The 26,093-nt window shown below is 51.1% G+C and overlaps 9 protein-coding genes across 9 annotated transcripts; 4 read left to right on the top strand and 5 right to left on the bottom strand.

The window, feature by feature from the left end:
* The first annotated feature begins 3,503 nt into the window (after positions 1-3,503).
* Positions 3,504-3,950, top strand: BDR25DRAFT_90137 (uncharacterized protein). Its single transcript, XM_033699216.1, has one exon. It carries the CDS (start codon positions 3,628-3,630, stop codon positions 3,865-3,867), a length of 240 nt encoding a protein of 79 aa, XP_033552896.1. The 5' UTR covers positions 3,504-3,627; the 3' UTR covers positions 3,868-3,950.
* On the bottom strand, positions 3,951-4,532 carry BDR25DRAFT_90143 (uncharacterized protein). The gene has a single exon (XM_033699217.1). The coding sequence runs from the start codon at positions 4,334-4,336 to the stop codon at positions 4,034-4,036; it is 303 nt and encodes a 100-aa protein (XP_033552895.1). The 5' UTR covers positions 4,337-4,532; the 3' UTR covers positions 3,951-4,033.
* Positions 4,533-4,553: 21 nt separating this feature from the next.
* Positions 4,554-5,910, bottom strand: BDR25DRAFT_211653 (LaeA-like protein; the record flags this gene model as incomplete). The annotated part of the gene is made up of 8 exons (XM_033684692.1): positions 4,554-4,587; positions 4,665-5,090; positions 5,142-5,285; positions 5,343-5,380; positions 5,446-5,464; positions 5,562-5,710; positions 5,788-5,826; positions 5,887-5,910. Coding segments are annotated over 8 exons (873 nt in total), but the record flags the coding sequence as incomplete, so codon positions are not given.
* A 358-nt stretch (positions 5,911-6,268) lies between these two features.
* Positions 6,269-7,580, top strand: BDR25DRAFT_310458 (uncharacterized protein; the record flags this gene model as incomplete). The annotated part of the gene is made up of 2 exons (XM_033691152.1): positions 6,269-6,330; positions 6,809-7,580. 2 exons carry the CDS (start codon positions 6,269-6,271, stop codon positions 7,578-7,580), a joined length of 834 nt encoding a protein of 277 aa, XP_033552893.1.
* A 1,214-nt stretch (positions 7,581-8,794) lies between these two features.
* BDR25DRAFT_350321 (uncharacterized protein) lies at positions 8,795-11,488 on the top strand (the record flags this gene model as incomplete). Its single annotated transcript, XM_033694684.1, has 18 exons — positions 8,795-8,859; positions 8,899-8,958; positions 8,999-9,257; positions 9,290-9,327; positions 9,366-9,482; positions 9,515-9,592; positions 9,634-9,714; positions 9,782-9,862; positions 9,904-9,967; positions 9,999-10,148; positions 10,236-10,355; positions 10,401-10,459; positions 10,486-10,565; positions 10,609-10,751; positions 10,796-11,031; positions 11,068-11,139; positions 11,187-11,292; positions 11,333-11,488. The coding sequence occupies 18 exons, from the start codon at positions 8,795-8,797 to the stop codon at positions 11,486-11,488; spliced, it is 1,965 nt and encodes a 654-aa protein (XP_033552892.1).
* A 649-nt stretch (positions 11,489-12,137) lies between these two features.
* BDR25DRAFT_379744 (arsenical-resistance protein) lies at positions 12,138-13,422 on the bottom strand (the record flags this gene model as incomplete). The annotated part of the gene is made up of 3 exons (XM_033697633.1): positions 12,138-13,024; positions 13,083-13,259; positions 13,329-13,422. 3 exons carry the CDS (start codon positions 13,420-13,422, stop codon positions 12,138-12,140), a joined length of 1,158 nt encoding a protein of 385 aa, XP_033552891.1.
* A 3,090-nt stretch (positions 13,423-16,512) lies between these two features.
* BDR25DRAFT_310456 (uncharacterized protein) lies at positions 16,513-16,851 on the bottom strand (the record flags this gene model as incomplete). Its single annotated transcript, XM_033691151.1, has 1 exon — positions 16,513-16,851. One exon carries the CDS (start codon positions 16,849-16,851, stop codon positions 16,513-16,515), a length of 339 nt encoding a protein of 112 aa, XP_033552890.1.
* A 98-nt stretch (positions 16,852-16,949) lies between these two features.
* BDR25DRAFT_350318 (uncharacterized protein) lies at positions 16,950-18,537 on the top strand (the record flags this gene model as incomplete). The annotated part of the gene is made up of 10 exons (XM_033694683.1): positions 16,950-17,015; positions 17,056-17,097; positions 17,157-17,346; positions 17,391-17,473; positions 17,550-17,750; positions 17,804-18,045; positions 18,105-18,215; positions 18,258-18,369; positions 18,420-18,462; positions 18,494-18,537. The coding sequence occupies 10 exons, from the start codon at positions 16,950-16,952 to the stop codon at positions 18,535-18,537; spliced, it is 1,134 nt and encodes a 377-aa protein (XP_033552889.1).
* Positions 18,538-19,066: 529 nt separating this feature from the next.
* BDR25DRAFT_278823 (uncharacterized protein) lies at positions 19,067-25,588 on the bottom strand. Its single transcript, XM_033687711.1, has 5 exons — positions 25,193-25,588; positions 24,760-25,127; positions 24,133-24,598; positions 21,926-24,083; positions 19,067-21,877 (listed from the first exon to the last, which is right to left on the bottom strand). The coding sequence occupies exons 1-5, from the start codon at positions 25,466-25,468 to the stop codon at positions 19,455-19,457; spliced, it is 5,691 nt and encodes a 1,896-aa protein (XP_033552888.1). The 5' UTR covers positions 25,469-25,588; the 3' UTR covers positions 19,067-19,454.
* Positions 25,589-26,093: the final 505 nt, after the last annotated feature.

Genomic DNA, 26,093 nt, shown 5'->3' with positions numbered 1-26,093 from the left:
CCCTTGGATACAGGCCAGATAAACCTTCACGCCTTCTCAGCTAGCTGTAAGGGAGGCTCTGAATCCTCCGACGTAGAAGATTTCGTGTTCTAAAAAGTACCAAGATAGGTTGATTAGCTGCTGAAGCAATCACCAGGAGAATTAGCGCAGTAGTGGTATGAACATTGAATTTTGTTTGTATTATTAAAGAAAATAGTTCGAGCTTCTCTCTCTGTTACGCATGTGAACGGAGTGAGTCTCGAACCTTTCCCCCATTACTGAAACTAATCGAAGTGGAGCAGATTCATTCCTGTACTACATTGCACCATAATTAACCCCTCACATGTCCTGAGAAGCGCGTTGTGCGAAGGTCCGTGATGCTCTTGGAATGACGTGGGCATGTTGAAGTGTCATATTGTGGTGAAAAAGACTACACGACGATGAAGACATCCTACAACAGTCGTTATTGTGGTTGCAACGTTGTAGTTACAATGCTATCATACACTATGATGGAAACATTTCTACCTATCGTGCATGATTACATGGTTCCGCATCTTCCTCACGGTATTTAAGCACAACGAGTCTAACCCTATAACCCTACTCTTCACCGATCAAACAAACTAGCACGAGAAATTCTACAACCAACAACTGTAAAGAAAAAGGAACCACACATATGAAAATGTCAGTTTTAAACCCATGGCTTTTCTTAGGGAACGACAATGTCGGGGACACCTGGCATGAGAAAGACATGCCCCAACCGCGCAGCACTTTTCACTCCCCACCCGTGTCCCCAAAGCAAGAAGGACCGGTGGATAAAGCTAGTAGTTCCCTAGAGCCCACACGTCAGACGAAGGCTGGTTCAATCTACTGATTTTCATCAGGTAGCAAGAACGTCGGATACACCTGGCTTGAAAACGAAATGCTCCAACAGTGCCGATCTTCTGACTCCCAAAGCCAGTCCACCGGTCTAAGCCAAGAAGAGCCGGTAAATAGAGCGAGTCATTCGTTGCTTCCAGAAGTCGGATCCAGAATCCAAGAACAAGAGCGCGGGTCTTGTAGACCTTCACGGTGTCACGAGGCCGACGAAGAAACTTGGAAGAATCGCTTCGCTGAAGTGTACTTTAGTGACTTAAACCACTAGCGCGTCGGCCGTGACAGGTACATAGCGTCCACTAAATCGTGGCGTACATAGCAAGCATAGCCTAGAGAAACTATGAATCATTAGCAATTGAAATTGGCATGTGTATTAGTCGTATGGTTCTAATGGATACGAAGTACCAATATTCTCCGCGCGCTCGTTTCAGACATTGATGAGAAGATATGTGTATTGCTGGATGTGAAACCATCGTCTGTTCTGCTACCCACCCACGCTCTCCTCGCGGTACATAGCGTGATAGCGTGAGGGGAAAAGCAGAAACAAACTCATATGGCCCCAGCGTTTGTCATCATAAGGAGGATTCAGGATAGATGCGAAACAGACATGACATGACATGACATGGACGGGAAAGGAGGATTGGGAAGTAAGCTTACCAAAATGTTACCAACATTTAAACGCCTGAAAGGGACCAATAGTCTGGGTAGTTTCGTGGTCGACAGACTGGTAGCGAGGCGCCCTTTAAGTACCGACAGTGAAGCATGCAAACAAGGATAATAGTGGAGAAAGCGTGGGATGGACTGTGGAGAAATAAAACTCAAAACACTAAAAACTGGGGAATTGGGCCGGGTGGGTTAATCTCGGGCCATCTAGATACAGACAAGTGAGTCCGATGCAGTCCTTTCCGAATGAAGGGTCCGCGAGTAAGCGCTCAATCCCTGAGCCCTCGATCCCGTAAATCTCCTTGACGAGTGGCATGGCGTAGATGGGGCTTGGGATGGAGGATGAACATAGTTCTCTAGTTCACCAATTAGAGGGCTCTCACATTTAGATTTTTGAGTTAAAGCCTGGCGTCTACGGCACAAAGCTCTCAAGAATGTGAAGATATTGGTGATTGAGTTAGATGCCGTCAGCCGAAACTTCGATTCTGCATCGGGGGCGCGCTATCCAGATTTCGGACATATATCCGAGACGAGGTGGGCGACGAGACAAAGTCGATGACAATTGAAACGTAGTGGAGTGGATGAGGGAACAGGGCGGAGATGTGTGCAGAAAACTACCTAATCGGCGACATGCTAAACTTACAACAGCAGAGTGCAACATGCCCATGAGTCGTGTTGAAAAGAGAGTTTGATCAGCGCGTGCAGGTGGAGGGGTCTCCCAGAGATGCAGAGCGCGCGACACGTGCACTGCCGGTGAATGACCCTGGAACGCGGGGGATTTTAACGATCGGCACGGACGGCCATCTTCCACGAGAGTAATTGGCAAATCGCAAGTGCGCATTGAACCAAGGTCCGTGAGGGGTTCGATAAGAAAAGTGTTAAGAGGAAGAAAGATTTTCGCAGAGCGGGTGGCTCACGATGTCTGCAGCGAGGGGTGATCACTTGGTTAAAAAAAATTAGAACCAGAGTCACTTGTCAGCGGGACTTGTGAGCGGTTAGACCAAGGAAACGGCCGGGCGATCTCCTGGGCCAAATGCAACCAAGATTGGCGCCGTGATTCATCCATCATGCGTGCAGCAGGGAAAGGGGAGCGGAAATGCCTGTTTAGATAGAGGAAGCTGGAGGAGTTAAGGTGATCGGCTCGGCGCGTCGAGGCGGAACCAACGGGCGCAGGCAGGCACACTCAGCCGTTCCACTGAGCCGGGCACCTCTCGCACAACACAGGATAGCAGCATGCAGCAATTCATCACGCCCTTTACCCAACCCTTGCATGGTGTGCTACTCAGCGCTGGTAAAGGCGGATGTCGATGCGTGCCCATGCAGGCATTGGAAGAGTCATGAACCCCTCGAAGGGGCATCTTTCGTCACACTTTGCCTCTCCCAAAATACCCGCCATCAACCCGCCACACTGGACGTCCCAGGAGCAGTAATTAACCTACGTGTCAATAGCAGAGAAGGAGTTTTGCAGTAGGGCATGGCCAGACCGCTAATTCACACATTTACACAATCCCACGACTCCTAGACTGACCATCGGAGCACAGTCAGCCAGTCCTCCCAAATTGCCTAGATGGGCAGGTCTACTCCGACGCTGTGTACGAAAAGTAATATCTTTTTCATTTGGGACTCTCATTTTGCCACCACACGCCCACGTCAAACTTGCTTCCTGCAATGCACGCATCTTCCAACCAGAAGCCCTGCAGCACAGCGCAGCTGATGCACGCATGCCCGATTGCATTGTGCAGCCAAACGGAGTTGCCAGCGGTTACGAGGAGGGCACCGTTGCACAGGATCGAGGAGCCAGGGGCGGGATGAGGCTGAGGCGAGGCTCCGTGCCGTGAGAAGTGTACCGGTTATCTGGTCGGAGGCTTTCTGAGCACTGACGCTGGGCTGCCTTCGACGTGTTCGATATACGATGCACGCCTGGCGCACATCTCAGGAGGAAATTGTGCAGTGCAGCTCAGCTTCAAAAAGACCACGCAGAGATCAAAGCAGCGAACACTGAAACCAGCTCAGAAGAAGCTCAATTGACGGATGCGGGTATAAGCTCTCCTATTATATTCAGTCGGACACCGAAAGACGACCTCCTCATAACCACCTTGGCCCTCTAACACCATGTGCGTGAGACCGCTTGGAAGCTGCGGAGATTGTACTCCGGAAAGCCACCCGGCGACAAAAAGCAAAAAATCACGCGCTGTCCCAACCACGCACCGAGCAACACGGCTTGCAGCCCAAAAGGAATATGACCTGAAGGAACTGTGGTGTGCGTTCGTACGGAGCCACCAGAGGCCTGCAGCCAGTGCAAGGCAAAGCAATGCACACGAAAGCAGCCCGCATGAAATGCTTCAACGCTGAAAGCCACGACGCGAGCAACCAACAGAGCAGGGTCCAGATCAGGGAGGAAAACATTAGAATGGAAAAGTGGGGGACGGCGGTTGGAATGCAGACAAAAAACCCAGCCATGTGAACCATCTCTTATTGCGGGAGAACAGGCAGGAATGTGAAAAGCAGTAGCAAGGTATCAATGTTGCGTGAATGCTGGCCCAAAACAAAATAAAACGCCTAGCATAGTGCAATCGCCCAAAAAGACTCCATTTTTGTCCCACGCACACATGCGCCGCCGAGTAAGAAAAGCGGAGAGAGGAGATGAAGAGTTAAGAGCGAGTACTCTGGTGTGAGGAGTATAGCAGAGTCGAGGCGGTGGCCATTGTCCTGCGTTGAGATCGTGATCCTTGCTTCCTTTTGACCCAATAACTCCCGTTGCCGAAATGCCTCTGTTGGGTTTGGTTGACAAATTGTGTGTATAGAGGCATCCCACCTGCATCCATTTTGAGAAATGTTCCAACTAATCCGAAATGTGCGATGATGTCAAAATCCTAAAATGACATTGCTCAACAGGAAAGGCGAGCGCGAGGTTTGAATTGGAAAGTTGGCAATCGGACGAGAGTGGGCCGGTGGCCTTGACCGAAGCCAATATTGAGGATCGATTCAGAAGTAGTGCAGACTGCGTATGACGGATCAGTGGTCAATAAATTACCAGCTCATTGCTGCGGTCTCCTGGCAGTCCAGATATGACTGTTAAGCAAAGGGTCAGTATCGGCAGGTAACGTCAAAAAATTGGTATCACGGCGGTGACGCAGGGGTAGACCTACATATTGTTGTACGCATGAATCTTCTTGTTACATATCTGGAGTCGGACAGCCTCGACGAGTGGTTTGACGTGCTCGTTCACATCCCACCGGTTGACCCTTGTGAAGGGGGCGAAGCTCAGGGCTTCCAGGCCCTCGGTTATCCCTAAGTTGTACCACCTGCCGATCTCTTTCTGGTGCGGGTCGTTGGGCCACGAATTGTACGGTGCGCGGATGACGATCTCCTGAATGTCAATGAAGCCGGCTGATTGCAGCAACTGCCGGGTCTGATGGTTGTAGGCAATGGGGCGTGAAACGCGGTTAGTGGCATCCGCTAAGTAGTTGTACCACTTCACTAAGGCACTCTCTGGAGACAAGGTCTGGTCGTCACAGCGTGGCTCCAGATCGATTTCGACGTGCTCTATCCATCCAGAGCCCGGCCGTAGGTGCCTAGCAGAAAGTTAGTTCTGGTGTAACAGGCCACAGCGCGCGCCATCGTACGTGAAGATCTTCTGGTACAGCTCTGGCCAGCTCGAGACGCTGCCGGCGGCCATTCGCAGATGGATCAAGTCCCAGGAGTCTTCGCCTAGGGACCACGGGCTCTCGTAATCGCGGGGGACGCGGAATCGCAAGTTCGGCGGGATCCTGAACACAGGGGATGTGAGCACTGGCGCCAATTTCGGCCGGATTGGGGGCACACACTTTTCTGGCTGGATGTTGACCAGGTCCAGGCCCAGAACCTGCGGTATTCAGAATCAGTTGTCTGCCCATACGAGGAGGGCTGAGAGTGAAGCGGACGACGCACCTCGGCGTTCAAGTAACGACTACACACACAAAAGGTTAGCAAAGAACTATGCAGAGGAAACAGGAGCCTTGGTGAATGGCGCGGAGGCACACTGCAGGTTGCGGAACCAGACTTACTCTGCCATGTCAATCGCCCAGATACCTGTCCCACAGCCCAAATCAAGGATGCGGGGCTCCCAATTTGGCGGGATCGGAGCCTGATGCAGCTGGTCTCTTCGTGCAACGAGGAACAATTTGTGGTAAATGTCCATGCGGTCCTTTTCGGGCTGCGCAGTGCACGTCGGGTTAGCGAACTAGAGTCTTGCTCGTCTAGGAGAACACGTCTGAGGGCTGGATTTCTCACCTCGTCACACGGGAACATGTATATTCCCCGGCGGAAGCCCTACGAGGGGTCAGCAAATTTGGCACTGGTGGGAATTGAAACTCGGTAGGTGTGGCTTACATGGTACGATCGTCCATTCTCGACGTAGTTGCTAGAAGCAGGAACGGCCAACCTGTTAATTCCACTCGGTCAGTGGGGCGCTCGAGTAGGTGAACGCAGGGAGACACGGAAAGCGAGCAAGCGCGGCCGAGGGCAGCGTCGCACGGAGCGGGGAGAGCAGTGCTCCACTCACCCATTCGAAGCCATCGTAACCATTGGAGCAGCCTTGCTCCTCATAAATCCGCCTACAGCGCTCGTGGAAGCGGACACGCGGTTTAATAAGTCGCAGTCACCAGGCGGGGAGACGGAGGTGTGTCGCGGACGACGCTGGTTATGGGACGTCGAACTGCGGAGCGGTGAGGGCGCGGCGACGACACTTATGCGGCTGCGCTGGCGAGGCGAGATGGTTGAGGGCAGGCGGCTGAGAGGGGGGGGGGGACAGAGGGTGGGTGCGGGCGTCGATGCGTGAGTGGACAGCGCAGAATGGTGAGAAGCAGTCCGCGCTGGTGCTGGGGGCGGGGAGGAGGTTTTATTAACAGTTCGCCGGGACGTGCTGGTGGGAGCGGGTGTGCACTGGCAAGCCAAACTCACCAGGATCGCACGGCAGGGGCTTTAGCAGTCAAGTAGCGCCCAGATTTCAAAACATCTGCCCCATGTCGGATCCAGCCAAGGTTGCACGGCACGAGCAACAAGCAAGTTCGTTAAGCGTAGCACGTCCATCTGTCTCTTGGGGCTCGACGCAGCTCGCTGACTCCAGTGTCCCCGAGGGCGGCCGCTGCGCTAGCTGCTGGGAACCACGCAATAATAGCATCGTTATTAATTTTTACCGGCATTCTCATGCGCGGCGCGAAGCCTGCCCTCCTTCTCCGGAGTAAAAAGCCCCTACGGCTTAGCGGCCTCTAATCCAAGGAAAAAGTGCCCAGCAGCGCACTCACCGACCCAGGTCCACACAGTCGGAATTTGTCTTGGAGAAGGCCCAGGGCAAGGTCCACAGGGTGGCCAAGCTAGCGGGTCGAGCGGGTAATTGGCTCATCAGCAAGCCTCCCAGAAGACCGGCTCCAGCCAGCCCCTCTCCTCCAATTCATCCCTCGCATCCTTGTCGTGCGCCTCCCACGTCTTCCTTGACGTACCCTGGAACCGAGCGCTCACGTATCATCACCGCGGCCCCAAAGCAAGGCTCGTCGGTAGAGAAGACGCTGCTGTCGCTACTGCCGCTGCTGGAGGACCACCACAACAACGATAAAAACAACAACAAAACAATCACAAACCGACGACCGCGCGCCCGGGCAGAAGACGGTTGCTCCGGAGCGAGGCCTAGCGCGCGCCGTCATGACCGATCATGGGTCAAGAACGAGAACACGTCGAGATGGCAGCCGAACCCCAGCCTTCACTCTTCGCAGGGCCCGCCAATCATGTCCAGCACACACGGTGAGCTGTCCGAACTTGTTGCTCCCACACCACCAACTCTCCGCCATGGCAAGATTGCTGCGTGTTCGCACAGCGCAGCTCACCATGTGCGCGGCCGCAGCGTGCGGCGCCGGTCGTTCCATGCTCGTGGTGTGCGGATCCTTTGGGCGTTTCTGCACGAATTACATGCCTCGCTGTTTCTTGATTGCGTTGGGGAGACTCTAGTCGCGCAGTCCTTGTGGATGGTTTGGCGCCACATGGAAATATCATTCGGCACTGTTGGTTTTTCGACTGAAGACAAGGTTTGACTTTCTCCTGAGACGTTCCCAACATTCTCGTTAGTCACCGCGACCCGCTTCAGCTCCAGGTGTCGCTTCTGACAAACCGCCGCCTATCGCAGCTGCCCTGTCCCAGAGGTCTGTCTGCAAGGCGTTGGAGCTCGCAAGCCAGCCTCGGCCTCCTGCATGAGTCGCATATCCTGGGATCACAAAGAGGTCACCCCGAGATCTGGGGGTGATGCGCGCATAGACACGAGAAATGGTGTTGCCAGGCGTGCGAGTTCCCAGTCATCAAGTTTGGTTGCGCCCGTTGCTGCGTCTGTGTTCTGCAAGCAAGCTGGCAGCACACGTTCCGTTCCGTGCCGTTCTCGGTAATAATTGAGCACGCAAGGAGAGTCTGCATTCCTGGGTAATTTTTGGTGCTGTTGAGCTTGGATATCAGAGTTACCTTTGATGTTTGTGCTTGAAAGTACGCATCCTCGCTACATGAGCCTCCAACAATTCGATCAGCAGGCGAAGTGGGAGATGAAGAGACAAAGATATTACTGTCCATAGCTGATCGGGATTGGCTGCTCTGCGCTTGCCCAATTGATGAACAAAAGCCCCGGCGGTGGTCGCTTACACTCGGGGGAAGGATTCAAATGCAGGACGCAAATCGCAGCCTCCTTGGTAGCACGAGACATGCAAGCCCATCAACAAACTCACCACCCACTCCTTGTCACAAGGCGCCTCATTAGTTGCCGACTTCTTAAGGCTGGAGGCCATGTGTTGGATGCGGCACCTTGACCAGTGAAGAGGCCGGGAGGTGTGAGTAAAAATGATGGTGAAATGAAGGGCGAGAGTGACATGAATCGTAAGAGATCCGAGAGTGTGGTTCCAAGCTTCAACCTGCCCTGGGATCAAGCTGGTGCGTGCTCTCTCGCTGCGGTTCCCCCTCCGGCTCGGTAAGGAGACTTTGCAGGCCTGACATTGCTCCTGTCATTCACTTTCTAGTTTCCGACCGACTGGCTAGGGTGCGGCAATTGCGGTGCGGAGCTGTCAGCGATTGATTATTGATGGGGGTGCAGGCAGCCATTGGGCAAATTAGCTGCGAGCTAGCGAGCATTGGTGCCTGGAGTAAATTTAAATCGAGCGGATCGCCGGGAGCCTGTGAGAGAATGCAATAGAGCAAAATATACAAAATATAGAAAGGTACTCGCTGCCGTCATCGTCGCGCTCATCCGGACTCGAGAAAAGAACATGTGATGAGCCCGGGCAGGAGGATGATGAGGTGTGGTGAGGCTCGAGTTTTTATTCGAGTCCTGGAGGAGTAAATGCCCCGAAGCAATTCACGGTTGGTCGCGAATAGCATTGGGCTGAACGCACCTTCCTCCTCCGGTGGTCCCGCGGCGGAGGATGGCGCTGCTACGTCGCAACTCCTCTTACTTCTCTGAAATGGATGGCCTCAGAAAAGGGAGTAAGCCCCTTTTGCGGCCAACGAGCATTCCCAAAGCGGCCGAGCTGGTGCGCGCGCCACTGATGAGGAGAGGGTTGGAAAAGCAGCAGGCCACGACGCGGAATCGCGATGGCTCGGCGAGGTGCGGGGACGGGGCAGGACGCTGCAAGGAAGCCCGTCATCAATTTGAGATGAAACATGCCGCATGGCGGCGAGCAGAGCGCCTGCGCGGCACAACCACACGTCTGGGACGTTTCGCTCTCGAACCCGCCGTATTGGAAAGAAGAGTCGGTCCGTGGGCAAGCAGCGCGCTGCACCGGCGAACCACTCCACGCTCATGCAGTCTGCGCATAGGCGTTGAACGGCGCGGCCTCTCACAGTGAGGGGCCATTCTTCAAACCAAGGATGCTCTCCAGAGGTGTTAGTGGTGGTGAAATGAGACTGCATACGAACTGGCACGCGGCAGAGGCCAGACGACGATGTGACACACGAAAGGTGTGATGACCCCGTTTCTTTCGACCGGATCCAGTTCTGCTCGTGGATTAGTCAAAGACCGGACACAAAGAGCATTCCCTGTCTATAACAGTTGCTGGTATTATGACCATGCGTGATCTGGCAGACAAGGACGCCGTCGCGTGTGTGAATGAGGATGAGGCGTTCCCGCCACTACATTGAGGGCATTGATCATGACGAAACAAGCAGTGGGCAGACGGAGCGGCGCTCAGCGGAGTGCTGAAGTAGGATCGTGGTTATGTCCAGCCCTGTGCCGGCAATTGAGAGTGATCCGATGATAAAGTGAGCCCGTGTTCCTGGAACCTGCCCAGCTCATCTCGGTGCTGCACTGCTGCACACTCCATGTCCAACACAAACTGACGAGGTGACTTATGTTACATTGTCCTCAGCCCGATGTGCTCTGAGCTCGCCACATGCGACACGTCTGCCGCCCACCGTCGCTCGCCAACGGTTGAAATCCGGTTCGGTCGTGTTGCAGGACCATGATCGGTGACTGAAAGGGTAGGAATCCCTCCTGCCTCGACTGCTGTCCTTATTCAGCCCACGACCATAGTCCAATTATGCAAGGGACTTGGCCTCTTACAAGTGAGAACGACGCCTTGACTGAGCTGCTGACACTCGCCCGACTGGCGGTGACGGGGAGCTACGTGGTCCGGTGTGGACAAGCAGGCGCCTGTTAGAGCTTGAGCGCATCAGGGACGTTGAGAAGGGCCCACCCCTCAACACATCGCGCGTAGGCGGAACCTCGTCGTTGCTTTAGTGACTGCAGCCGATGGTCTTTCGAAACGCCATGCTTCCCCCACGCCGTTACAGTTCTTTTCCAGAAGCATCGAAGAATCAATGTCCCAGCCGTGTGGGTGCGCGGCATGCCCAGAGTCTAAATTGGCACTCCCTTCCGTCAGTGGAGCCCGTCCGATAGCGACGCGAATCATCCTCTCCTAAGTTGCGACCCGCTTGACTTGTGAGAGGCGTGACTTTCCCACCTAGTCGGTATCTGCCTGAGTTTCTTTCTAATAATGAAGAGAAGCGCCGACTTGGGACCGAGCTACCATCCTCCATATACCTAGGTATATGGGCTTCCAATCAGCCAGCATTGACCGATGACTACAGCACCGAACACAACATACGTTATCTATCTCATGGCACATTTACCAACGCCAAATTTGCGGTACGAGACACAGACGGTTGAAGCAACGACCCGCCTGTACGGTTCGCTGCCGAATGGAGCAGCGGAAATTGATCATCGCGTCTCCGTCGGGTTTTCTAAGCTTGGTTACAAACGATCTGTCTGCCGTAGGGTTCCAACTCCATCAAAGTAAATGACCTGGGAACGCACACTCGGCAGCAGTTCCCTTTGCACAGCATTGTCTCTCGCGGGACCGAATGTACGGGTACGAAATGTATCTTCATTGCCAAGGGGTCAACCACACAGTGGCGACGAGCCTTCGACATCCGTAACGGTCACCTAGTCGGCCCCAGAAATCATGCCATGATTCCTAAATTAGGAAAGCGTTGGATGCGCTTTGAAGGACGGTAGAGTTAGACCTAGGCAATCTGTCGACACAATAGGCAACAGACCATTCAGGCTCTGCCTAAAAATGCGCTTCTGCAGATCGCTAAACATCCGAACCGCCTCAACCTGTAGCTTTCCTATCACTTCACAGTATTTCGTCTGCCTTTGTTGATAGCATTCACTCGCCGCCATTGTCGGAACTAAGAGCTACGACTCTAATAATACGTCTAGTGTTACGGTGCTTGCTTTGCATATATGATTCAGACTACAGAGCGCAGTTGGTACCTAGGCTATACCTAGGTACAAGGAATAGGAACTTAGTATGATTTGAGTTTATTCCAAGGCTCACCCTTGGGATCCATACCCAGACTCCTAACTGCGGCTGCTGATCATGCATCTGTGATTCCTTCAGTCCAACGGCCTTCAGGGGTTCTTAAGAGGATGATCCTTATGCAAACCGGTCTCGCCGAGCGATAAGAGGATTGATACCTCTGATTATTTTAACGCCAAGAGTATCTAGCTCATTGCTTAGCCATGACAGATGAGCAATTATTCCCGCTTAGCAAAGCTAGCTGAGCTTTCTTTGGCCTCCCATTCCCCGGCAGTTACCCCGTACTAACTAACTCCCTCAGCACCAAGCCACCAAACTTCACAGATAAACATTGCAGAAGCAGACAGAGGGAAACCATATACATAGCAAAATCTCATTGAAGACGCTATCTATTTCGGTTTCGGTCTCGGCCCCATTACGTGACAAAAAGCCCGAGCATACGCAACGGGCCGAGTTGCGTCAGAAGTTGCATCGGAAGTGTTCCGCTCTGCAAGTGCACGTTCCTGTTTGAAAGGGCACGTTAGCCTATTCCCAGCTAACTTATGGGAACCTTGGAGACAATTCGCAAAAGTTCTATTCTGTCTTTCTTTCTTTTTGCTTTATAATAATCTGGTGTCTAGGGAGATTCAGCGATTGATTCGTCCTCAACAGTCAAGCAAATTTCGAAGATTTCAGTTCAGCTGCTCGCTCTGGAAAATGGTACTCCCTGAATCTCAGTTTCCGAAGAATTATCGTCATGCTCACTCACGTCTCATGTCCAATCATCCCCCTGAACGCTCTTCTCCTTTAATCTGATCATCCTTTCCAGCCCCATCTCTTCTTGAAGAATTGCAAGACATACACTAACCCCACAAGCACTGGAACCTCAATCAACGGGCCAACTGTACTTGCTAATGCTTGTCCACTTCCGGCCCCATACACAGCAACCACCACCGCGATAGCTAGCTCAAAGTTATTGCTGGCAGCGGTGAAACTTTGTGTGCAGCTGATCTTATAGCCGAAACCCATCTTCCAGCAAAACCAGACGGTAGACGTGAAGATGACGAGGAAATACACTAGTAGCGGTGCACATACTCGGAGCACATCCGTAATCTGTCGCACGACATGCTGTCCCTGGCTCGCGAAGAGAACAATAATGGTGTAAAGCAGCCCGATCAGCGACCAAGGCGCTATATACCGTATGAAGCGCCTCTGATAAATATCCTCTCCCAAGGCTTTGATCAAAATGAGTCTTGTAAACACGGCCGCACCGAGTGGAATTCCGAGAAACACTCCTACACTCTGTGCAACCTTGCTATAAGACACACCTGTCTTCTTCCCATGGCTAACCACCTGAATGTAGAACACTGCAAATGGTGCAAACAAGACAATCTGCAAGATAGAATTGAACGCCACAAGCACAGCACAGTAATCGCCATCTCCCTTAGCGAGATCAGTCCAGATTAGCACCATGGCGATGCAGCGCGCTATTCCAACAAATATGAGGCCTTCGCGGAGATCCTGGCGATCAGGGAGGAAGGCCCATGCCAGAGCAACCATGAATAGGGGTGCAATGATCCAATTTAAGACGAAAGAGACGAGAATTTGGATCCAGAGAGCGCGGGAGCCGAGAAGGAGGTGGAGTGTTTCGAAGCGGACTTTGCAGAGGATTGGATACATCATTACGAGGAGGCCGATAGCTTCTGTGAGTTAGAGAGTTTGACCCACGGCAGTGTTAAAAATGTCCCAGAGTAGACGCACCGATTGGTAAACTAACACCAACAAACTGTCCCTTCTGTAACGCAGGACCCGTTGATGGCACCGTATTCCCTAGGATGATTCCGATTGCCATTGCCAGGATGATCCAGATTACGAGAAACCTATCCAAAAAGGAGAGCTCCTTCAGAGGAGGAAGGCTCTCGTTTGTTCCATCATTGCCTCAAGTAAAGTCAGCAAATCCCTCCCCTCTGTATACCCAACACACCCAACCTGTATAGTGAGACTCACCAGAAGATACAAATTCAGCCTCCCCATTTCCTTTCTCAACATCGCCACTTCTACCATGTTGGTCCTCCAAAGCAGAATGCTCAATAGTATCCATATGTTCGCAGAAAAGATTCAATTGTGAGAGACTGATGAGCTATGTGAAGTGTCACTGCACTCCCAGATTTTATAACTGTAAAACAGAGGGAAGAATTTGGCCAATCAGGGGATGGGAGGATGTCACCGTTGCCAAGGCGCTAGATGAAAATCCGGCAGAAAAGGAGGCGGTGTGAATGTGGAGGCGGTGACGATGGACAGGGGCGAAGATTGCATGTCACTCCCAGCAAGAGGCGAATTCCTCCTGTTGACTGACCGAAGTGGGCGTTAATGTGCAGTAATAGACATGTAGCAAATTTTGCAGTTGCAGGTAGATGCAGTGGGTTGATATTCCCTTGTTAACTTCTGCAAGTATTTAGATACCTTAACCGTTCCCAATTCATGTGAGTATTGGGGTCGCCGCTTCGCTAGGCTCCCACACCTTCTCGTCCTTGGAGTCTTCTAGATCCGAAAATTCTTCCTCGGTGAGACCAATGGAGTTCTCTGAATTAGCATTTGAGGAGAGTTCGTTTCATGGTCGGAGGGATACGCTTTCGCCGCTAGTCTTCTAAGGAGATTTCGAAGAAGTTCTTAATCTCTACAAAGGTGAAGTGCCTGCCTGCTACCGTGATGTGAATGTCGCACCGGCTGTATTCAGATTGCAGTACACAGGCCGCATTGCCTCTAACGAGTGCTCTAGAATGTGGTCGAAAGCAAAGTGTCCAATTAATCGGCTCAGTCTGAGACTTGCTTTGCGTCGAATGTCAAGCAAAACCTCAAAGTTCTGCCTCACTACTCTCCGAAGAGAGCGTTTGGTGGTGGTGGTGGTTGTGATTCTAGAGATATAGGATATTTTACGGATTATTCTGTATATCAAACCCTGTGAAATGATCGCTTGGCATCATCCTAAGGCCGAAAGAAGTCCACAGTCATAGACCATTCCCAGTCTTGCGCACCCCCAAGGCTGCAACGGCCAAGATCATAGAACACGGCAGCTTCTCGAGCAACATCCATACCGATGTATTTAAGTAAAGCGAACTTCGTTATATTCATCTAGGTGACGCAGCTGTGAAGAGGCTAGTGCACTCAATCTTACACATGTCGATTCAGTCCAGAGTATCCTGCATGATAACCTAGTCCTAAAAGTATCCGTACACTATATCGCGTAGCTCGCGAGGTAAGGAAATATGGAGCTTTGTCACAAACGCTAGAGATTCGGCTTGGGAGTAGGGAATGGATGGCCGTGCAGAATTCGATCTCAAGCTAAGAGTTTCGTATTTCGAGCTCTCGCGGACTCTCTACCTAACTTCTATAAGCCTAATCTCTAGTATTAGTAGTAAAACCTAGGCACACTAAAGTGTACCAGTCGCTAACCTCTTTCGCTTCGCTTGGATGTTGCTTTGTGTTAATAACGACACAAAAAATAATAGTCCGTCATCTAATGAGGTGACTTGGTCAAAACTCGCGTATGTGATGAACGAAATTGCTTCATGCAGTGCGTTGAGAGTAGATGATTGGGGCCAGGTGCTAATCTAGACGAGTTTAAATTCTGACTTGTTGAGTAATGTGGTAGTCATCAATGCTTCTTCGGGATTCACTGCCTGCAACAGCCTCGGGGAAGGTGAATACCTACTCTTAGCACAGGATACGGCGATTCTTACGTATCTTCTAGCCTAGGATGGCCTCCTATCCTAAGCTCCATCAAATGGGGGATACATCCATGCGACTGCGCGTTCTCGTCCAGCTGCTGCCAATGAATTAATTCCACATGAAGCCCTCGCCTATCTCTTAAGTTATAAATATATATATTGAGATTTAGAATGCACTGTACCTTCTCGCCCAATATGGGACATGAAAAGTTTTCAATTCAAGGCAGAAACTTGCATCCCATTGATGTGCTCTCTAATTCTAGTAGAAGGTTTAATAGATTGACCCTACCCTAGTCATGTTCCGTGTTGCCTATACACTGTAGACGAAGGTCCGCTTCTTATCAGAATACCTCACATCATTCGTATTCTCAGCTTGAATATCTTCAGGTGGCATTCTGGCAATTTTCTTCCCCTTATACCTATTCCACATTTTCAACTCAAAATAGTACGCCGATATCACACGTAGGATATGCTAACCAATCCGGTCGTAATATTCAACGGGAAGATATAATTGGGCTCACCCTTGGCGAGAAAAAATTCTCAGTCGGTGGTGTCACCTAGGTTACTATGAAATTCCGAGAACAATTGTGCGATTACCAGGCTCTGAAGTGTTCTAGGTAGCCGGGCTAGGGCGATGGGAGCTGTGATGAAGGTCCCAGAGAACAATATTATAATGCTACCGTAGCGAGGATCAGAGTTCTCTAGGGGAAGCGTGAAAGCTAGAATCATGCCAACGATGGCCAGGAGACCGATGAGGATATGCAAAGTTCGCTCTCGAAAGTGGTCGGAGGAATACGCGAAAACTGGGAGCAGTATAGTGCCGATGAGGTATGGAGGTACGGTCATCGGATTTGCAGTTGGTCCTGGATATCCGAGTCCCTAGTTTTGGTTTAGCGCGCGATCAAGGCATTACCTTTATCATAATGGAAGGAATTTAGTAAAGCTCTGCGGTGCTACGGAAGCAAGAATGCTGAGCGGCAACGCGGCCCAAAGCCTCCAGTCCTTAATCGCCTCTCAAACATCTCTCCTCGAAAGCTTGAGACCCGAATTCAAATTCGCCGCCGAGTCAATCACCATACGTTCTTCGGTAAACTGCCCCTCTGTCGCATCCAAGAACCAGGCCCCTCTCTGGCTTCTAGCCAGCCAAAACGGTGTGACCAACGCAATTCTAATAGTTGCTGTTCCTTCAACAATAAACAAGCACTGCCAGCCGTGCAGGCTGCCACCAGTCTGAAAACATTCGTATGCTATCAGACCGCCAAATGCACCTGTAATTGCGTACCAGCCGTAGAACAATGCGAAGTTGAAACGCGGGTATGAGAGTAAGAGGTGGGAAACACACGTGGAATAAAAGCCGGATTCATGATGCGCTTCATTTCTGACCCAAGCATGCGGAAAGGTTAAGATGGCCCATCCTGGGTCAATGATCTCGAGAAATCTCGGCCAGCCAATCTTCTCCTCAATCACCACTGAAACTGGCCGCAAGGGAATGTAGGTAGCGACACAGTGGCGGACACTCCAAGGTCGGCTGTGGACCCATCGGTTTGCGTATTTCCTAAGTTAGAATGGTTAAGGTTATTGAAGAGATAGGTGATGGTGCAGGTTAGAAAGACGAAGAAGTTGAATTTGCGGTTGAGGGGACGATGGTGTGTATTCTCCTCCAGAGTTTGCGGGGAGTATTCGCCTTGTGGCGAGCTCTGCAGCCCCTGTTGCAGTCGACCGGCATCTGCGCCATCGACCCATTGGACCGCGCAGCTGACTTGCTCTGCCTCTTCCACTTGCTCGGCTTTTTCGAGAGACATTGCTGAGTTGCATTGTATGCCAGCATAAGGGACTCAACCCAACGTAAATGTTGAAACTACATGGCCAGTTTTCCATGGGCGGAATAAAGCATGCAACAATGGATCCAATCAGAACTGCACCCGGTAATCAGGATTCCCATCCCCCTATCTTGGATTACCGAGGAGTAGACATTGAAATCCCCGCATTGATCGACACAATCCAAGCCCTTGGCTCTCGCCACCAACAACCTTCCCTGTGGAGAACTTGTGGGAAACCCCTATTTCCGGGTTAAGTTAGGAAATAGTTCTCCTCAACGGTCTGTAAGTCCACCAATAGAAAACGGCTAGTCTTGTGTGATACTGAGAATGGCACTTGGTCTTCAACTTCAGTCGTCTACATTTTGAATCATGAAACCTCGGATCCTGAACTGCCAAACAGTCGAATTGATGGTCTCTGCTCATTATCCCTGGGATGGAAAATTCGGTCCATGTCACAGGAGAATGACATGCCCAAGCGTTGCGTACTGAATATTCGCTAGCCAAGATGCCTTCACTTATAGCATCACCCTTTTCAACTTCCCCTGACGACGTGCCCACGGCACCACTCCTCACTATCCGGTTAAGCAGGCTTCTTGCCAACGGTGTCGGTGAAAAAGACCGTATCTTTAAAGCTAGCGCATCGCTCGGCTTTTTCTCCCTCGGCCTAACGAACTTCCCAGATGGAGAAGCCGTACACCATATTCGATCTCATAGAGCGGTTCTACTCGCTTTCTCTAGAAGAGAAGATAAAGGAGGATTCCGCGGCCGAAGGTAGCTATTTTGGATATAAAGGGATGGAAGCTGAGGCTATAGATGGTAAAGGGACTCTTGATAATAATGAGATCTACAAGGCGAGCACCACCACTTCGCATATAGCCGATGTTGCACAAGCATCATAAGCACAAAACACTTCACCAACCTCCCCATCTCCCAGGTCTCAAAAGACGACATCCTCTCACTAACTCCTTCTATTCCTGCCCCACCTATCATAGCCACAAATCGCAACCCCCTAATCTACTACATCCACGCCAACAACGCCATCCTAACAACCCTCTTCTCCTCCCTCCCCACCTCTCCCAACCTCCCATTCTCTCCACCGCCACACCGTATCTTCAGGGTGCCATATTCGCTTCATCCGTGCATCTCCCCAACCTCAATCCCCCCAACCAACCTTCAGTGAACACACCGATTTCGGCAGCTTAACAACCCTCTTCAACCGATTGGGCGGCCTATAGGTCCTCCTTCCAGACACCTCGTCTTGGGCCTACGTCCGCCCCATGCCCGGCTGCACGATCATCTCTCTTGGGGATATGCGATGGTGAAGTTCCGGGCGGGGAACTTGAGGAGTAATTTGCATCACATTGTTGCGCCAACCGGGGGTCAGGAAGGATTAGTGGATACGAGGTAGTGGTTGGAGAGGAGACATCAAGGGAGGAAGATCCAGTTTTCCAAGGGTGCGGAGAGTTAGCAGAACGCAGTGGGGACAGAGGGAGCGATGCTGTGAGAGGGTATTTGTACTGGGCTCTGCTTATCTTCATTCTGTCTAACAGTATCTAACAATAGAGCCAACAGCTCTCATCATTATTGCCAATGGTCCGTAGTACGTCTTGGCATGCTATAACAGGCACACGGTATTCTACGATCACAATTTCATATAGCAGTTCGTAGGCATTTCCATCTTAATTCCTACAAGTATCTTAACTGCCTAACTACTCTTCGGACACCTCAAAACCGGCTTTTGTTCTTGAACCGACAGTTTTGTGTACCTAAACCTATATACGTGATATCTAATTAGTTTTCCTGTCTTAAATTCTGTAGAATAACATCTAGACGCAGACTCTTTATTCTTAGTCTGTGCACATTTAAAACAATCCCCTCCATATTCTTCTCTTCATGTCTTGCATTCAGCGCAAAAAGCAGACTTTCACGATTCTAATTCTTTGATTGGAACGCATTTTCTTCAGGCATATACGCTGAAGCGAATATCGTCAAGACGGACATCAGTATTCTAATTAAGCAAGATCTTGACTTGCCCAGCGGTATAGCAGAGATTTTGTATCCAAATGTGAAGAGGATCAAGGTCTGGGACGGATATAGCATCCTTGATGCACTTAAGACGGAAAGTGAAGGTGCTTTGCAACCCTCACCTAGATGAAACCGCGAGCCAGTTAACATGACCAAGCAAGGGAAAAGTATTAAATGAACTCATGATCGTTTGAAAAGTCAAGCTACCTAAACGAACCGAGAAAAAAGAAAGCGCATCCGAATCCACTCCTCTCACCAAACTTCCCAGATATGCGCAGAATCCACGCAGCATCAGCCCTCCTACGCCATCCATAAGCACCTTTGGAAGAATTGAAGATCTGTACCCGTCCCCGAGCTGAAGGTAATTACAGATTTCCAACCCCCTACCTATCCCAAACTTCCATGACTCCCAGAGCTCAGTACCAAACACCGTGACACCAGCCTTGCTGCCGTCAAAGGGAGGAACAGGTCCCCAAGAGTCTATCCCACCATCATGTCATGACTCGCAAAGTCTAAACTATGTTTGCGCCATCAACGATGATTAAAAAATAGTTTGACCTCTATGTGTACGCCGCGCTAGCTCCTGAGCTAGGCGAGGTGGCAGGATGTCCATTTCCAGGGTCGCGAATGAGTCCGCTCGTTGGCTCAGCATCAGTATAAGCCATATCCATATCCATGTCCACATCTCCATCAACGTCTTCAATGATGTCAACGTCTTCAACCTTGACGGCTTTGACATCCCCAAATATATCTTTTTCCTTTTCAAACTTTTTTTGTTCTTTTGTTTTGTTTTCGTGGATGGAATAAGGCGACGTCACGTCGACCAGCGACTTGGAGGAAGAAAACCTAAAATCGAAATCAAACTTAAACCCATTCTTGAAGTCTTGCTTCCCATTGCCATCAATCTCAAACTTCGTAATATCGAACTTTGCATCTTCATTCTCATGAATCTTGGACTTGACATCGGGCATTAGGTCCACACTCTCGAAGCACACCGATTCTTCTTTCTTGACACTTACAGCATCCCCTCGTAGGCCATGTATCTTGATCTTCATCTTGTCCGTGCTCCCGTCTTTCGTAAGCTGGCACCCGCGTCGCAGGCCAGGCACGGCTTCAGTCGTCTTGGTATGTACCTTTTCCCAAATGAGAGGCGGGAGACCGCGTGGGAATGTCTCGCTCGCCTTGAGCGAGTTGCATTCCCAGTACATTTGCTCGCCCGCAAGGTGGAGTAGCCGGTGACTGAGCAGCCGCTCTTGGAGGCTCCAAGCCCGTGTATCCCAGGCGAAACCCGGGGCATACCAGTCGATGAGCGGGAGGGAGGTGTTAGCGATGTCGTCGCTGAGGGTGAGAGCGGCTCGAAGGACAGGGTTGACGCTATCGCTTCTGTCGTTTTCCGCGTTCTCTTGGTTGACCTTGTCGACGACGATTGTGAGGGCTGCATTGCGGTATACGGATGCCATGGCGGCGCACTCGCGGCGTTTCTCTTCTTCCGAATCCTGGAGGACACATAGGGAGTCGGCCCAGATGTAGCGGAAGCCGATGCGGTTTGCCGCTGAGATAGCGTCGTTCACTGCTTTCGGGAGAATCTCGCGAGAGATTTCGCCTTGGCTGCTGCCCAGACGGTCGTTGGAGAGGGTAACGTCCCACTGGCTCCAGAGGTGATTGAGGACGACATATTCGACTCGGCTTGATTCCCACTCAATCTCAGAGCTGTTGACGACGCGGATAGTGCGGCCATCTGGTCCACGCGGCTGACTGTCGACGAGGCGTGTCGGGAGAGACTTAGAATCTGAGGTCTGTCGGCGACAAGCTTCGTGTCCATGGGAGCACTCATCAAGCCACGACTTCGCTCGCTCAAAGGGTCCAAGTTCATGCCTGTGATCGGCTCCCGTACATGACTGCAACTCGGCCAGGCAATCAAGCATCTCTACTGTGCCAAGCTCCTCGAGTGGACCAGGGAACGAGACCTTCTCGTTTGGCCACTTGAGGCAGCAAGCAGAGGGAGTGAAGATGATGGTAAGCCTTGCCGCATTCGGTCGTTCAGCGGGCTCTCGACTTAGCATCGCCTTGATGGTGTGAAGGGCGGCGGTCTCTTGCGGAGCGGTGGCGTGGTCGAGGAATTCAGATAGATATTCGTGTAGTCGCGAAACGTCCTGCCAGTAACATTTGCCATCACTGCCATGGAACTCCTGGCGGAATTCTTGCCACTTCGGATTGCTCTGGATGAGGATGGCAGAGGCCATCTCAAGGAATACACAACCAAGGCTCCAGATATCTGCTGCTTGTCCGCGAGTCGCGGTTTCGGGTACCTCAGGCGCGCAGTACTGGCGTGTTAGAGGCTTGGAGCGGGGGCCAGAGGAATCCTCCTCTGAAGAACTGATGCCGAAGTCACTCAGGACTATGTGGGGGATGCCGGAGTCACCATGCATGACAAGGATGTTCTGTGGCTTAATGTCCATATGCTTGATTACCGGCCGTTGCTCGTGGAGATACCGAATCGTTGATGCAAGACAGCCATACATCTTGAGGATTACTTCAGTCAGCCCAGCGGGTTTCTCTGTCATAGATTTGTCGATCCAGAGGGCAAGCGTTGTCTCCGCCACCGGAGAGAGGAGGATTGAGACTTTGTCGCCCTTTGAGTACGCTCCGAGGAAGCGGATGATGTGAGGGTGCCGAAGTTTCTGGAGCACATCAACTTCTTTCTTAAGCTCCTCCAATGCAGAATGTTCCCGGTTCTTCAGTGTCTTCCGACTAACCCTCAGGTTTGTCTCGCGGTGAACGACCTCGTCCACTGTACTGAAGCCACCAGTACCAAGGAGCTTGACGCTGAGGAAGGATTGCGATGTATGGTACATGTCTAGTGTAGGAGGGTTTATCTCATGCCAGTCGGATTTGCCCGAAGAGGTCTGGTCTGAAGCATATCCGAAGTGTTCCGTGGCTTGACAAGTGGTCTCCAAGAGAGGATCTTGCATTACATCCATTTCTGTAACATTGTTAGACAGCAATCTGCACAAATTGGAGCGAAGCATACCGGATCCGTCGCTCAAAGAGCTGTCTTGTAGTAGAGTAGCCGAATAGTGGTCCAATAGGACACCCTCTTGCGCTTTCTCCAGATCGTTTTCATCTGTAACATGCTTGCTAGTGACGTTAGCAGTGCGAGCGTTCATCATCATTATGACCTCGAGGAGCGAGCTGATACCCTCGGTAGCACTGCTGTGGCCAATTTTGGCCTTGGTGGCACCGAGGTGGTGCGTTTGATGGAAGCGGTGTCGGCTGCGGCGAGGGGCGAAGACATCGGTGACAGAGGTAATGCCTATACCACTACCGGCAGGGGTACCATTTCCATGCGTCTCGATATAGCTCACGTCTTTATGCGTGTCTGTCCGGCTCATGAGGGCGTTGAAAAAGTCTTCAGGGTTTTGGAGCGATTGACCTGTGCCAATAACGACGGCGCTCTCTTTTATTTGTTGTGTATGCATCTCTAGGTTATCCTTCAGTACGACTCTCGTAACGCAGTCATCCAGATGTTCATAGAATTCCTGAGCATTGGCGAACTTGACTGTACATATGGAGCAATTTCCGGGCTTCTCAGATCGAGATTTCTTGCGACTGCCAGTAGGGTTCTGCTTGACATCGTGAACCCGAGTGAGATGGCGTTTGAATACGTCCGTGCGGGTAAAGGAATTTTCCGTTAGAGCAGTGGCAGAACAGAAGCCACAGACCATGGTACCTTTGTAGTGAGTTAGTGTATGTCGGTTCTCGTCGTACTTTCGTGCGAAGCCCTTAAAGTGGTATTCGCAGGTCGCGATTGGGCACTTTTCTGGTCGCTCGTTTTGGTGGGCCAGCATATGGGTCTTGAGATGCTTGAAGACACGTCCGCACTCTGGGTTAGGACAAATGCCTTTCTCCTTGCTCTCTTCGTTGAAGGGTTCGCGGAAGGGTTGCATACAACCGAAGGTTGAGGAAAGAGATGAGGCTGGCAGTCCCGGCTCGTCAGGCTGGAGGTCGTGGTGTAGATCTTCAGTCCAGGGAGCCATATCGCCACAGTACCCTTGAATCAAGTCGCAGAACGTAGGCGTAACTTTGAATTTCTCATCGGTGCTCTCCGGAGACTGTCTCGGAACCCGCGGTGGAGGCATCGTGGACTCGAAGGAGTGCCCATCATTTGAAGAAGATGCATTCGAGGAAGACTCATCCTCAACTACTGCACCAACCCTTTCAGCAGGGCGAATCCCATCCGCAGGTGACGATAGGTCCATATCCGATGATCCAAGAGAGGAAGAATCGGAGACTGAACTGACATCTTCCAAAGGTTGGGTTACGTTAGGAGATACCGAAACAGAGTTGCTTCCCTCTGGCTTCGAATATGCCCAGTGGGTGTCATTTGTCGTAGATGGCCTTTCTTGTGTGGTCTGGTCATCTAGGTCTTGCAATAGTCCGCCTAGTTCGGGTTTCGTAATCTTTGGTAAGGGTGACATCGCCTTACTTACGGTCCTGGTGACAGCATCTCTGGCCATAGCATCCGTGTGACAGTCCGCTGCTTCATCGCGCCTTGGGATTGAGCCTGATGGAGATGAAAATGAACTCGAGGTTGACTTGGGGTTTCTGTGGATTCGTTCGCCGGTGTACGCTCCTGGAGGTGAACGTCCCTCAGCACAGCCATCTGAGAAAATGTGACCCTGTGTTCCACTGTATGTCTGTGAACAATGTGGTTTAATATGCTGGTTGGCTGTCTCGCCGCAGGAAGATTGTCCGTGAGAGACCTCGTCACTGATCTCTGACAAGTGGAATTGCGAGAAGCTCGGTGGAGGTTGGCGTCGACCACCGCGTTGGTTACCGCCATTGCCACTGCCGTTTTGCTTTGGGCCTGGCCGGTCTTGTGAGTCCTTGTCTTGTGGATTGTTTGAATGATTGCTATTATTGTTGTTATTGTCGAAGGCATCGCTGTCATGCCTATCGTCGTCATCATCGACATTATCAGAGTCGTTGCTGTCATCCTCATCATCATTCCAGAGGAGCATGTTCTTTCCTTTCTTGAAATGGTCTGCTATGTGGTCAATGCGGTCCTGTCGCGACGTGAAGCGGTGAGGACAGAAGCCGCATTTGCGAGGGAATGAAGTGTCAGAATGGACGACACTCTCCTCCTCGTAGTCTGCACTATTCAGCCCCGGGTGGATGTTCCTGAAGTGCTGTAAATTGTTAGTCAGAGAGCCAAATTTAGGAGAAAGATGTGCTTACTTGAGAGAAATGGTATCGTCGAAAGCAAGGCTTTACTTTCTCCACGCCCTGGCTGACACACAAACTACATTGCCAAGACTTGGATGGGTAGCCTTCTTCTTCGTTCCTCTTCCAATCACACTTCCGGCCGTATCGCTTCCCACACTTTCGTGTGCACTGGTAGATTTTGTTGGGGTCTCTACAAAGAAGCTCATGCTTGTCTGTAGGAGTGCATCCCTTCCTTCCACCGCGAGGAGCTGACTGCCCAGTCGTTGTCGTAGTATCGTTGCTGCATGGAGCAGTGGAAGCTGTATCCATCCAACCAGTTGAGGTGTTTGTCAGCTGGTCTTGCTGGCTTAACCTGGTCTGAGACTTGTATGCAGAGTCATGACCAGACATGCCCTGCTTTAGCATTTGCCCGAACCAATGTCGGATGGCAGTTGGCGACTCCTCTGTGAGCTGACTGAGAGACTCGATATGCCGGTCACTAAAAGAGCCGTTAGAACTTGTTTTATAACGGCTACCGCGACTGACATAGTCAGGAGAATGAAAGTACTCGATCACTCGTGAAGCCCACCCCCAAGGGTGACATTCATGAGTGGAAAGCATAGTAACGATAATGGGGTAAACGAGAACTGCTGTACATACCCAGGAAGCACACCATACTTGCTAAACCACGTAGCACAAACATCTGCCGCCTCGTCACTAAGCCCGATCTCATTCAAACTCGTTGGCGTCGGCTGGGTATCCACCGTCCAGCTTGACCCGGTCACACTTGCAGACGGGACAAAGGGTGAGAAGTCGGCATACCCCGACCTCTCCTGACGCTTCGGCTGTGGGAAGTCCTGGGTATCCAGCTGTAGCGGACGCTTGTGGATATTACCGCTACCGCTGAATTGTGATTGATTCAGCGACCCAAATGACTGAACTGGTGTGGATGTGGATGCAAAGTCATCTATCGCGGGAGAGAGCTGGTTGTTCCACGCGGAAGCACTTGCCATGGTGTTATCCATGCTCTGCGAACATCATCAGCACTCAACCCACCATTAAACCAACAGCATCATCACTGGCTCGATCTTACCAAGTTCTGCTGTAGTCCAAATCCAGTCTCATGGGGAAAAGAAAAGAGATCTGTAGCATTCATGGAACCAAAGGACTGCTGCGTGTTCGCAACTCCAAACTGGCCCCCAGACGTATCAATCCCCTCATCACCCGCAAAGAAGAAGCTGGAGGTGTTATCCTCATTCGGCTTCATAAACGCCTGATCCGTCATCTGCGCAGCCGGCTGCGTATAATCCGTGTTGAAACTCAAGTCGAAATCCAGGTCGTTAAAATTAAGGTTGTTAGCGCCATCCATGATTGAGGCCCCTCAATTTGCGATTTCAAAGCGTGGAGTTTAGGGCGCGGAGTTGAATATTTTTCGAGCCCAGGGGCGAGAGAGTTCACGATGGAAAGTGAGTCAGTGCCTAAGGTTGGGTAATATCAATCTTTTTGTCTCGAAGATGTGCCCGGCGCCGGTGAGATTGAAGTTGGAGTCATTCCACATTGCTGCAGCCCTTCCGCTCTGGAAGGGCGCAGAGCAGCGGTAGGCAGCCATTAGCGAGGATGTGTGTGGCTGTGAAGCCAACGTAACGAACGGGCCCTTGAAACTGTGTATTAAGCCACAGAATTGCTCTCCGTGATTCTAGCAAAGAATTTAAACAGATAGAAAGTAACCTAACTGTGTTCTACATTAAGTAAGAAGGTGCAGTGCAACATACTCAAAACTATCGTGGAGGGTTAGCAAGGCAGATTTGATCAATTAGACCTATGGCTAGAATTGCGGAGGATTTAGTAGGATGCCATTTCTGTTTTAAATCACCACCCGGTCAAGTTTTACGTTCAGTGATAAGATGCAGTGGAGATATTTACAGCACAAAGAAGTGTGACACTCCGCACAAGACACTCGAAATGCTCGCATTAATTTCTGTTTGCATGTTATT

This window comes from Lindgomyces ingoldianus (genome assembly GCF_010093535.1).
Source record: "Lindgomyces ingoldianus strain ATCC 200398 unplaced genomic scaffold BDR25scaffold_4, whole genome shotgun sequence".
Lineage (NCBI taxonomy): Eukaryota > Fungi > Ascomycota > Dothideomycetes > Pleosporales > Lindgomycetaceae > Lindgomyces > Lindgomyces ingoldianus.
This window is presented reverse-complemented; position numbering and strand designations above follow the sequence as displayed.

Coding starts and splice junctions, on each gene's coding strand:
- BDR25DRAFT_90137 (XM_033699216.1), top strand. CDS start 3,628: ATGTGCGTGAGACCGCTTGGAAGCTGCGGAGATTGTACTCCGGAAAGC.
- BDR25DRAFT_90143 (XM_033699217.1), bottom strand. CDS start 4,336: ATGCAGGTGGGATGCCTCTATACACACAATTTGTCAACCAAACCCAAC.
- BDR25DRAFT_278823 (XM_033687711.1), bottom strand. CDS start 25,468: ATGGATGGCGCTAACAACCTTAATTTTAACGACCTGGATTTCGACTTG. Junction 25,128..25,192: donor TTGGACTACAGCAGAACTTG/GTAAGATCGAGC, acceptor TGATGTTCGCAG/AGCATGGATAACACCATGGC. Junction 21,878..21,925: donor CTCTTTGAGCGACGGATCCG/GTATGCTTCGCT, acceptor ACAATGTTACAG/AAATGGATGTAATGCAAGAT.